This window comes from Pomacea canaliculata, linkage group LG10, assembly GCF_003073045.1.
Source record: "Pomacea canaliculata isolate SZHN2017 linkage group LG10, ASM307304v1, whole genome shotgun sequence".
Taxonomy (NCBI): domain Eukaryota; kingdom Metazoa; phylum Mollusca; class Gastropoda; order Architaenioglossa; family Ampullariidae; genus Pomacea; species Pomacea canaliculata.
In genome coordinates, this window is record NC_037599.1 from 21,348,586 (window position 1) to 21,361,682 (window position 13,097).

Consider the following 13,097-nt stretch of genomic DNA (forward strand, 5'->3'; position numbering starts at 1 on the left):
GCCGTCGTCGCTCTCCGTCCTTTTACACACTTTTGCTCAATTCGCAGATTGTCCCCGAATAAGCTTGGCATAGTCCCGCTCCCCAAGTTAGAACTTCCGCTGGGATCTGGGGGTGTTCTCGCAAGTTTCAAAAGTTTTCAATCTCTCCGCCCTAAAGCGTTGTCAGTGATGCTAGCGGGTGTGGTCCGAAACACACTACCCTGCTGCTATCAGGAAACGAACCGGTTTCTTTCCACTGCAAACAAAAGGCGACGAGTATATATATATCGCGTCCTAAAAAAAATTCAATATGAACACCAACACAAGAAATGTCAACTGCATGTCCAATCAATATCGGTCAACACAAGCCTGCACGCAGGAAAGCAATTCCATCACACGACTATTAAAAGCGGACCGCTGTAATTATGTCACAATCGCAACATCGCTATCACGACCATCAGACATGGTCGTCGTCGTTGTTATCGTTTTCGTCACAAATTTCCGATAATGCTTGCGGTTGGTTCCCTGTGTTGACCCACAAAAAATATGGAGATATATCCTGTAGTCGTGCCTCTCAACCTCGATGACGAGTTATTTTTTTTGTCACCCTTTTCATCGCTCAGTATTCAATATATATATATCCAGACCAGTAGCTTGTAGATGACGGCCCATGTCCACATTTTTTTTTCCATTATGAACCCCACAAACGTTTTCACCAGCTAAATCATCAAACATTTTTTTTTTTTCGCCAGTACGTGGAGCCGCTGGAACACGATATGAGATGCTTCCTGACGGCGATGGAGAAGCCGTTTGTTCTGTATGATACAGCGCGTGTTCCTGCGCGTGCCAGCGTTATCAGTCCGGGGACGGAGATGCAGCACCGGCCAGCTGGCGCCACAGAAAGGCGTGTCTGGCAGCAGCCTCAGGCAACGAGCGGTGACAAGCACTGAAAACGTGTGCACAGCCACCCCAGCGACCCTGCGTGTCGAGATCACATCCACCTTTCTCACTGCTCAACCGCTGGCCACCACTCTGTCCCTACAACTGAGACAGGCCTTACTCATCAGGCATCATCGTCTCTTAATATCTCGTCAGCAACTAATTACGGGGAAAATGGTGAAAAAGAGGAGACAAAACTGCCAAAATTGATGTAACGAAGAGAAACTGCAGAACTTCCTGTCAACAATAGGGGAACAAATCATAACAGCCAAGAAAACAATATAAAACTACGTTACCAGAATTTTTTAACTAACAAAATATATGTCAAAAAGAAAAACTCTGGAACGACATTATAAGAGGAAAAACTTTAAAAAACTGTACTTCAAGAAATTATAAGAACATTAAGTCTTTGAATGCATGCCACAGGTTATAAAAGTTGCAACAGATTGGGACGGAAACAGTGAAGCAACAGAAATGTTCATTCCAGCGTTTAGTGAGTTCTTTCTAGTCTTTGATCCATCAAAACAGCAAGGAGGAGCAGCCACAGACTTGTTGGACCATAGACTTGCTTCACCGATCCTGCATGTCATCGTTCACCAACGCGATGTGGCGGATGTGAGGACCATTCGTGTCATGCAAGGAGCAGAATGCTGGCTGGACTGCAAGCTGGTTAAGTCCGTTTTCAATTTGTATGTCCCTCCCCAGCACCGCTGGACCGCAAAAATTGTGAAGGTGTCTTTTGACATGGCAAAACTGATGCCTTCGTTTTCAAAAGGAATTAGAGGAGAAAAGTCATAGGATCCATCTCATGGGATCCAGCTCACACAAATGGTCGCAGCTGAGAGATGCAGTCACAGACAAAGAGAAGCTGGGATCTAAATGCCGGACACACGCAGGCTGGTTTGGTCAAATCACACAGTGATCGAATCTGCCTCGGACGCCAAAAAGAAAGCATTTGCCTTGTGGCAAAATTATCTGTTTATGCGTCAAACAAGAATAAGTTTAAAAACTTGAAGCCTAAAGTGCTAAATGAGCTGTTGAGACATTATGGAAATAATAACAGGATATCACTGATAGTAAAGAATGAAAGAAATACCTAGCCTTCTCCCGTATAAAGCAATCCTTCACCTAAATCACACGACAGTCCTGGACGCCATTACCTCAGACGTATTTCTGATATTACCCACTTTCCCTCCAATTTCCATCCTAGGCAAATAAACATCCCTTCCCACTCCTGCAAAGGCGCAACGGCTATTGCCTGTTACAAATACGGCGAGGACTGGCTGCTCTGGGTTCAAATCTCGACACGGGCATGCTGGTTTTTGTTTTTTTTTCCTCTGCATGTGGCATCTATTTACTGGGCTGGGTGTTTTGCCGTGATATAACTTTAGCTGCTGGCTCGGCGTAAAACACCAAGTGACCTGCCATTCCCGACCTGCAGCGTCGTCTTTTGTGAATGTCCTTTAGAGTCATCTGCCCCTGAATAACGTTTACGTTGTACCTTATGTTCTCACACCTTCCTCTCCTTAAAAAAAAAAAAAAAATGAAATGCCGCAATTCGTCTGTTATAACGAATTTGCACATAAGGAGGAGCGCACAATCTGCGCGTGCGTGAGTGCTCTCAACTGTGGCTAACCGCAGACTGTAATGCTCACGATTTCCAGTTCTCTTTTTGCCGCGACGCCCACACGGGGTTTCACAATTCGCCCTCTCATGTTCTCGGGTCTACACTCCAACAGTGGCAATTCCAGACGACAGCAGGTAGTGCCACCAGCTGACCAGATTTATTTTAGTGAAACCCGAGTAAGCAAACGCGCACACGGGAAAACTCGTGTTACTTCCACGCTTATTCCCACAAGCTATCTGAGCTTAAAGGGCCATTGTCTCGACAACAGCTATAAAAGACATATTTTACAACCATAGAAAAATTCTCAGCTCTTCAATGCCAGTCAGAAGCAATGATACTGTCCCTGTGGTATCCAAAGCACCTCCAATCCCATCGCCTGGTCATTAAGCAAAAAAAAAAAAAAACAGCAAACACACCCAGAGCCACACCAGACGGACCAGTCAGGAAAGCAGTGAAGCATCAAATAACCACTAATTTGCGCGCTGATCGGATTGTCCTGTCCGATAACCACCCCATCCTCCCTCGCCACTTGTGGTGATGCCGCATGCGACGCAAACAGAGGGAAGGGGAAGGCGGTGCTGCGCGACACACTGCTTACATTAATGCTGGACGGCCCGCCACGTGAGGCGGACTCGTGCCGGATGCCAGGGACGTCAACGACGACAACGACGACGCCAGGAATCAACAGCCTGGTTATCATTGCCGCACTATCCACCTACCCCTCCCCTCCATCACGCAGACACCCCTTAAGACTACATGTCGCCAGTGTGCAGGAGGTTCTCAGCTCCGCTGCCTTCAAGCCCGTCTTTGTTTAAAGCCAATTTTCTCATTGATTGTAAGACAGTGGAAATAATTATTCTATTTTTAACTTGAAGCAGTGCAGCACGTGTCGTCCATAAAGTGGGCCGACGAAAGCGATGCATGGTCAATAGGCCGCGGCTGCTCGCTCCTTCCCGTGAGACATCAGTCCTAAACCCAAAGTACATGTAATGGGTTTTTCTTTCGCATAACTTTTATCCGGATGGAAAAAGTCACGTGGAAATGTCGGAGGCAGCGAGTCTGCATTACATCCACCCTCTGCTACTTAAACCTTTATGGGAAAAATCGGTTAAAGACAGTCAAGTAAACTGGGTTTGCCTGCTTGTCGGTATTCCATCCATTAGAATGGCTTCATTATAATAACAGCAGAAATGTTAGAGCTCACGTGCATCGGTCTAAACACACACGTGTTTATATATATATATACGCATATCCTGTCTCGTTGTGGGGTATGAGGAATGTTCCCGGCCATAAAAGCGGGTGTGGCCGAGGCAACGAAACAAAGTAAGCTGCCAGTGTTGGTGGGTGGATAGATGAAGAGAAAGTGAAGCAAATCACGCTGTCTTGAATACCCGGACACGCGAAGTTCTCTGTCAAAAATGTCAAAACAATTGCAGCCCAATACAGAGTAGCGATCAATTCCTCCTCTACTGACAGAAGCAGAGTCGATTCCCCTGCTCCTCCTGCACTTTCCCGTGCCTCGGTCGCGCGTGCAGGCAGCTAATCGATGCGTTGGGATCGTCACCCAGCGCACGAGCAAAGTTTACCGACTCCCTCTGACGTCAGCGCCAGGGCCTTCTCGGCAGATTTCGACCAACGTAAGCCGTTCACCGAGAAAATCGAATAAGTAAAATCAGATTTATCAGAACTGACTTTCTTGTTTATTTTTATTTTTTTTTTTTTTTTACAGATTTTATATGTCATTCTACGGGTTTATTGTTTATTTCATCATTCAAACAAAATCCTCGTTCGAGTAATGTTTTCAGGTAATTAAAAGCAAAGAACGCCAGGCTGTATTAAGCCGATGGACCGAGTACTGTTCTTTCCTGTACAGTTTCACCCGAAAACCCTTTATGACGACTAGTGTACGGAAGAAGACCCTGCAAACCTACAGGTCCTACGGAAAGAGGTCGAACAAAATATCCCGTCAAACGGGTGGGAAGTGGTGGATAAAGTCCCACCGGAATTATTCAAATGTGGAGAAAAAGAGACAGTACAGGTATTCACAGTCTTGTGTCGGAAAATTTGGGATACCAACAATAGCCGCCTGAGAATGGAAAAAGTCACTGGTCATACCCTTACGAAAAAGGGGAACAGGAAGTGTTATCGCACGACATGCCTAATTATGACAGTTATGTTGAAGGTGATCCAGAACCGCAAAACACGGAATGCAGGGTTCAAAGCCGGCAGGAAAACAGTTCTTCAACAGACACATCCTGATCGAAAAACATTTTCAACATGGTAAGGATCTTTACCATAAAATTACTGACTTCAAGGCCTTCGATAGAGTCTGGTACGAAGGACTGTGTCACGTGTGGGAAAATTCAACACTGACGAGGGCACCGGCTGAACCATCCAATCGCTGGAGCTCAATACTCCGTAATAACCAGGTGGGCAAACGGATTTTCGATGACGGTAGGTGTTCGCCATAGCCAATCTCTGTTCCCGGTGCTGTCAAACGGGAAAAAAATCATGCGAGACATAATGAGCGCCACACCTCCACGTCCACCGGAGAGAAGCCACTAAGTAACCTGCGCTTTGCCGATGACATCGATCTAATGGCGTGCAACAACAGTGAGCTGCAGGGGCTCACAAACAAACTCGAAGCCAGCACGAGTGCATACGGGATGGGATCCAGCTCGGACAAGAGTAAAGTAATGATTAACACTTTCGGAAAAGCGGAGATACAGATGAACAGTGTGCAACTTCAAGAGGTGAGGAGCTTCGAGCACCTGGGCGTAACGCTCTCCTAAGGACAGCAGCTGCGCGGCACACATTTAACAGCAGCTGCAGAAATGGGAAAACTAAATTAAAAATATGGGACAGGAAAAGTGACCAAGTACCAAACTATACAAGTTTCTAGTCGTTACTATTATGATGTGCGGTTGCAAAACGTGGTGATCACTAACCGAGTCGGAGAGAAGGATCCAGATATTCAAAACAAAATTCTTCTGGAGACTGAATCTCTTACAAAAAACAAAGAACAAAAAGGAGAACATCGTGGAGGTAAGCAAATATACATATTGGTGAGAAACATGAAAGACTTCTTGATATACCAAAGATAAATCCAAAGGTTCTCATAACTGCTCTGATGGCCCACCTTTGCCGTCCCAGACGACTAGCACTGGTGAGTCACCCCAAGGACTAGCCAGATTTGTCAGAGTCCAAACGGCACCATTTAAAGGGATGATGATGATAATGATGATGTCAAGGAGGAGGAGGAGGAGGAGGTGGAGGATGATAAATAGCAAACTGTGACATTAAAAATTAAATACCCATATGAAAATTTTTATAGTTTCATGGTGTTTTTATTTAGAGATGTTTCATGATTTGCGATTGCATGCCCTTTCTAATTTTAAAGTTGTTGGTTGGTTGGTTTTTTTTTGGATCGGTTTAAAAATATGTTCCATGCTCCTAGCAAGTTAGAATTTAAAGGTAAAATCTAAGACATCATGAAAAATAGCTAAAGTCTCATTTCCCTGCAATAGACCAATTTTTCCCACAAAAACTACACTTACCTTTAAACCCTGAGCATAACAATGGTAAACAATCAAATTGTTCATATTTGACATTTCTACAAGCATGACATCGCAAAATATCACAATCAACAATTTCATTTCCTTCCCTCTTCCCAGATCCTGCGGTTTGTACCGTTAACTTGTAATCACAAAATAACCCAGCTTTCACTAATCACCCCTTAAGACATTTTCCTTGACATATTCCTCTGAATGAAGTCATTCAGTATCTGCATAAATTACCAATTGAACAATTCTGATTTAAATAAGATTGACTAAAAACTTGTATCCTCAACACTTCAGATAAACAGTGAAAACACTGGAAAAAAATTCAATTCAGGTAATTCAATAGTTTTAAAATATATGATGCTTGCAAGTGCATTTCTTGATGTACATTTATCATTCTAGTAATACTTGCTTATCCATGAATGCCAAGTTAAAACTTTGGCATTTTAAGCAAGCATTCCATATTTTCCAAACTTGTCTCCTATAACTACTATGGCAGAGACAGACAAAATGTTGCAGAAAACAGATGTAGAACTTTGCTATGTCAACTACTAAAATACCCACGCAAGAAAAATACTGCTTTCTCCAACACTAAGGTGGTTTTACATTCAGTATTAAACTCTATAAAGCAGGAAAAGTAAGCTGAAATAATCCTCCTTTAAGACAGTGTGAATCTAATAGGAGAATAAGAATATGTTAAAAAAAGTTTCCCTTCATTGTTAGTGTCAACTGCTGAACAACTACAAGCTAGATTTATGGTGAAAAGAGAAGCTTTCAGAATTCTTCACTGCTCTGGAATGCCAATAAAGCAAGAATCAAAGATCTACAATTTCACTTTTCTTTCAGGTTTGTCAAGTACAGCCTGTCTACAGCTCTAACAAGAAAGAAGTGAGAACATCTAAAAAAGAAAAATAATACTGCGCTTTCCAGCTAGAGAGGTTGTTCCGGAAATTGATAGGGATTATCTGCTGACTAAGATTTGCAGGCTGTTGAACAGCAATCGTGTACATGGAAATTGCAGCATACAACACCATTTTGCAATCATATGATTTAACTGTGAGCATATAGTGGTAATGAATCCAATTAGCAGCTTTCTGTTAAACACAATTCAAAGACTTATCACACCAGTCATGATCAATCATATTTGGCTGTGAACTTGCAACATTAGTAGGGTCATTCTTTTAAACCATCTTCTGCCAGCAGTAGCCCCATTTGATCCTATCCTTATCTTTGTAATTTTATAAAGCCTTACTTAATGCCTTTGAGATGATGGAAATCTGCCAATCATAAAAAATATTTGTGCATCTGTTTCGTGAATGGTTGGTGAAACATGAACCGGGTGAACTGTATATGAGTGTAAGTGAAGAATTAAAATCTGGACAGAATACTACTTTTAAGTTGTTTCTTTTTCTCTTCTTTTTTTTTTTGGTCAGTCAATAATGTTGGTTAGTACTTGTGCCATAACCACATGCAACCCAGGAAACTGAGTAAAGAAACCCCATTAGGTCTTCCAGCCACTGTCAAAGAATACCCAGAAGGTCTCATGCACCATGCATATAAGTGAATATTAATAGCTTGTTGGGATGTAGCAGGAACGGTGGTTTGAAGCAAGCTTCTAGGGCAGAAGCTATGGAGGCGAGGTAAAGTATATTTATCTACCAGCCTCTAAGGTCTGTGTCTCTCTGCCTTAAACATCAAAAAGAGGCAAGTTTGCATGTGAATGACCACAAGCATCCAGACTTCATGAATGATGCCATTCTTCAAGGTACCTGGCCTGGGACCTCTCTGTTCCATAGCTTCAAACCCCAGGTGCTAAACTGAGTCTCAAGTGATGAAACGACCCCTTCATTCAAAAGGTTACCTGCTTGCCAGGTATAGGTTTAGGCAGTCGCGGTTTGGGAGGTAAAGGGGGAGGCGGCCCCCGTGCCCTCCCTACGCGACCACCTGACACAGTCTGCACAGCAGAAGATGGGGGCGATGAGGTGTCCATCAGAGGATGGGGGCTGTCAGGTGATGAGAGAGGCTGGTTGACAGGATACAACACACAAAATATTTGCAACACTTCTGCAAAACAAGCACTTCATGTGTCTTTGCCCATAGACCAATCCTAGCCACTAAATCTATTTAAAAACACTCAGCGTATATCTGAAAAAGATATTTATGTTTCTCCGAGTCAAAAGTGAAAATAAAAATCCCAAATACTTTTTTTAACTTTGTCAAGCAAATCTGGTTGATATTACTCTGGAGAAAGGGGAATGAATTTTAAGAAAGTGTGTATTTTATACAAACTTTTACTATGAAAGTAAATATACAGACAAGTGTTTACAAAGGAACACTTAACACAGCTTGTAAATTTTTCCCCTTTTAAAAATCACTTTCTACAGTTGATAATTAGTGCAGAAAAATACGTATAAGCACCTTAAACAAAGACAAACCTTTATCGACATACATGTATGCAAACAACAATTAGAATGATTTAAGAAATGCAATTGTCCCTCTCTTTCTCACATACACACACACTAAGGAAATTTAACTACAAGAAATGATGAGAGCAAAGCAACCAAAATGGATTACAAACATGCAAAAACCAGAAAGAACAGCACACCAAAGGAAAAGGCAGTTCCCTCATCCCCAAGCCCCACTACCCACTTCAGAATGGTGAGAAACAGTAAACCAATGCAGGCTTTTTAACAATGCAACACTTGTCATTTGAATGTTTGTTTTCTTAGGATTTGTTTATGCTTGTCTTTATAATCTGCTTAAGAGACTGAAACAGCAATCCATGCAACATTCACTACTATTTTCAGATTTTGGGGTAGGGGGAATGTAGTATCTGCAGATTTCACCCTAGATGCCGTTAGTCAAAACTACAATCTAAAGCTAACTCCTCAAAAATTTCTTTACACTGCTCCAATGAAACTAAAATTTTGAACAGACATGAGGTGTTACAAGTGTAAACAAGTAATTTGGAGGAAGTACGAAAACATCTACAACAAGACATGCGGTATGGCTGCAAGTACCTGTTCTGGTTCCAGATCTGAGAGTCGGAATTCTTCTGCTGCAGCAGGAGCATGTCCAACATCCACCGTCAAGAGGTGAGTGACTGTGTTCTCTTGAAACTCAGCTCGTGGGGGCACAGGAGGGGCCTCACTCGTTGAATCCGTTTCTCCAAATCCAAGGACAGCTTCTTCATATGAAGGGAGTGGTGCAAGACTTTCTGTTTTTACACTTTGTAACATGTTAAATATCAGATCTTGCTCAACCTTGGGCACATTTTCATAACTAGAAGCATAGGCAGCAGGCCTCTCTGAAGGAGATGACTTAGGCTGCAGTGGTGGCGGTGGAAGTGGAGGTTTCACATCTGATGACATGAGGGCAGTTGCAGTGGTCTTTTCGGAGACCTCAACAGCACTTTCATAAGAAGGTGGCATCTCCTCTGGTTCCATTTTTTGTTTGCGAGGGGAAGTACGACGTGGTGTGCGCAAGTCCTCGTCACTCTCATAAAAACTGTCTTTGCGCTGCATCATGCTGCCTCTATTAGTTTTAATATCGGTGTCACTGGATGAGGAATCCCACGAACCCACTAGAATATGTCCTTGCACAATACTGGGACTTACACCACCTGATCTGCTTTCTTCACTGGTATGGCCAGCACTAGTACCTACATGATTCTTGAGGACGCTAGTCAGTTCTGACACTAGTGCACTAGGAAAGGGGGTTGTTTCAGACACCTGATGATTCTGAGCCCCAAAGGAGAACTGCAGAAAGAGAAATGATACGGAAAAAAAATTCTAAATAAAAATAAATGCCAGCAACTAAAAGAGAAAAGAAGCAAACATAAAAAAAATCCAACTGCCACTAACAGCAGCTGCAATGCAAGTCAAGGTTTAAGGACAAAGATATGAAGCAAAGTTCATTCATCATGCAAATGCAACTGTATTCTGTATCATTTTTCATGATTTCCAGAATATTAATGATCACAGAGATTGATCATTTTTCTATATGCTTAAAGCCTTGCTCCCATAGTAAATAAATCAAGAATAAAGCGACTGTCTAAGGGAAATAACTTAAACTTGATCAGTTCATGGAGGGTTTTTCCCAATGTGCTAATAATCTATTGAAAAGTGCAGATGCAATATTTTTTTAGGTGGAAAGGGGGTCTTTATAAAGTGGCTTTCTAAAATATAACTTCATCAAATTCAATATGGTATATTAATATTTTCATGAACTGCAACTTACATCAATAAAAATCATCCCTATGTATGATGCCCACAGGCAGAAATTTCAAAAATAATGACAGGCAAAAGGATGAGTCCAAACAAACCACAGCAAATAGTTAAAAATAAATAATGAAAGTTTTCAAAGCTCAAGCAGCATGAAAATCCATCTAAACTTCAAAAATGCATTAAACAGATAAACCTTAATCTACCTACCTGTTGCTCACGACGGAAAGGTGAGTCTGACAGGGGCAAAGGTTTAGCCACACCTATGCGGACTATACCTTTGGGCGCACCTTTCAAAGCCTGTGCTGCTTCATCAAGTGAAGCTTGCTCCAGGTATGTATTGTTGACAAAAACAAGTCTGTCACCTGGTACTAGTCGACCGTCCTGCTGAGCAACACCTCCAGGAACCAAGCTGCGTATCACTATCACTGTTTCATTGGGGTTCATTGGATCCTGTAAAATCAGCACCAACAGTGTCATGGCTTAATATTACAAGGGAATGACAGATGATACAAACCACATATAATTAAGTAATCAATGTTTACGAAGTGATTTTAAATTAACTGCAGTCCAAGACAACCTTTCTTTGAGACAGCCACACAAAACCATGATCTGTCAATGCTAATGCTCTTTGAAGAACTCCCAAAACATGCTAATATTTATGCTGCCTGTTTAACCAAATGACCTAAAGTAATCAGACCATCATGGTAGTACCAACATGCTAATTTCCTTTTTAAAAGAAATTCTTTATCCCTTATAGAAGCCGATGACAAAAGCGCTGATATACAAACCTGGTAGTCCAAGATGCTGAACCCCAATCCACGGTCGCCCTTCTCAAGCTCAATGACAACAGGCTCACTGCTCCACATAGCCAATCCAGTCAAGGGTTCAAGGGACCTGGATTTTGCCTTATTCAAGGATGAAGTAGCTGGGGCACTGTCTGATGTTGACAAAGCCTGCTCTGATTTGGCCTTGATCAGCCTTTCAGTGCCTGGTATAGTGCTACCCACTCCATCTTGAAATGAAGCTGATGGGATGAAAGGTGCAGCTGGCACAGATGAAGGTGGTGCAGGGAATGGGTCGGCTTGAGGAGGGCTCTTCCTGCGAGCACACACCAGCCGTACATGCTGTGGTGAATGTTTGAGAATTTCCACCACACTGACATGATTCAGACCCAGCAACCGTTTTCCATTAACCTTGAGGACAAGACAAGACAGACAAAAGCAAAGATTCAATAAAATTTTCCAGGATTTAAACAAAATGAATAAAAATAAAACTTAAAAGTTGAAAACCACTATAAGATTTTCCGTGTTAAAGAGCATAATCATTCAATGGCTGTTAATATCTAACCTCCATAAAGTTCTGCCTTGATATTTTCAGAGCTCCTGCACAGCACTTCACTTAATCATCAATGAAATGTGCTTGAATCATACCATTGATTCTGTACACATAGGTAAACAATTCTATCCACATGGATAAATATGTAAGTGAATAAAACAAAAAACAGCTGCTATAGTTACCTCAAGCAGTTCATCGTTTGTCTTAAGGCGACCATTCAAACCAACAGGACCATCAGGCCTAATAGAGCCAATGTAATGATGAGGACGGACTTCTTGTCCATTTTCAACATCCACTGTACCTTCCAAAGAGATGCCCAATCCACCACCTTCCTTGAACTTGGACAGCTGGGCAATCTAGTAAGAGGTTGGGGGAGAAGGGGGGTCACATAAAAAAAATCATCACAGCTGCTTCAGCTCTAAGCAAAACTGGACAAGATGCAACACAATTTTAAGGATCAGGTCAGTGTCACTGTCAACAATTTAAGCAACAAGGAAATCAAATAAGTAATTTGCTAAAAACTCTAACATGATATAATAATGACATGACATTTCTTATGCACTGTTTTCTCATTAAAGAACAGGTGAGAAACAACAAAATTTCAGGATTGCACACCTCAGTCAACCACCAAAATAGACAATGCACTCTATTTTCCCGTTTGAGAAGACATAGAAATATATGTATATATGTGTGCTGTTCCATGTATGTTCTAAGTGCAAAGCGCGTTGTCTAAAAGACAAATCCTGCACAATCAGCAGACATCTAGTGAGATGCATGATTTTGCAGCCAAATTTATGCAAATAGCCTGTCTATATGGATATTTTAATTGTTTACAAAATTTATGGTGTGCTCATCTATTTATCAATCACTCTAAATGCAATGTCGTCAGGATATGACATCTCCATTTGATGTAAATGTCAATGACTGAATGTTTTCAATAAAACTATCTTTTAGAACAGACTGCTAAAAAGGCAATAAACTAAGTCTTCTCCAAACACTGCAGACTAGTGGAAACAAACTTTTAATAAATCACTGCAGTGGAATATAGCGATTCAACAAATGTTTTAGCCCTGTTGTTTTTTATTAGTTTTGTCTCCTAAATATATTTTGATTACATTTCTGCCACTACATGCCAACATTTCACTCCCAATGTCATTTCTCACATGCTGATATAGCTGAAAGTTGCTACTTTAAGTGGGTATAAGGTCACTCATGCTGCAGATTAGGAAAGGGTGATGAAAGAGAAAATTTTGACAGCAGATTAACTACTTCCAAATCCAAGACCAATTTTGACAGGTCATATACCCCTTCCAAATCTAGTACCATTTCAATTCCCCCCTCCCCTCATGAATGTAAGAACAATGAATTAAAAAAAAAAAAAACTACCTCAGAATCCATCATTTTTTTTTTTAAATTCCAGAATAAGAACTT

At 41.6% G+C, this 13,097-nt stretch overlaps 1 protein-coding gene across 7 annotated transcripts in view; it reads right to left on the reverse strand.

Moving 5' to 3' along the window:
• LOC112574485 (patj homolog) overlaps window positions 1–13,097 on the reverse strand; it is a 105,434-nt gene that overhangs the window by 20,174 nt on the left and 72,163 nt on the right. For 4 of the 7 annotated variants that reach the window (XM_025255592.1, XM_025255591.1, XM_025255594.1 and 1 more), the window contains 5 exons: window positions 11,849–12,022; window positions 11,120–11,524; window positions 10,539–10,781; window positions 9,126–9,863; window positions 7,967–8,128 (listed from right to left, as the gene is read on the reverse strand). In XM_025255592.1, coding sequence (XP_025111377.1) covers window positions 7,967–8,128; window positions 9,126–9,863; window positions 10,539–10,781; window positions 11,120–11,524; window positions 11,849–12,022 — 1,722 coding nt within the window. The remainder of the gene's footprint in view (window positions 1–7,966; window positions 8,129–9,125; window positions 9,864–10,538; window positions 10,782–11,119; window positions 11,525–11,848; window positions 12,023–13,097) is intronic. The other 3 variants (XM_025255596.1, XM_025255593.1, XM_025255597.1) reach the window with 3 other exon arrangements.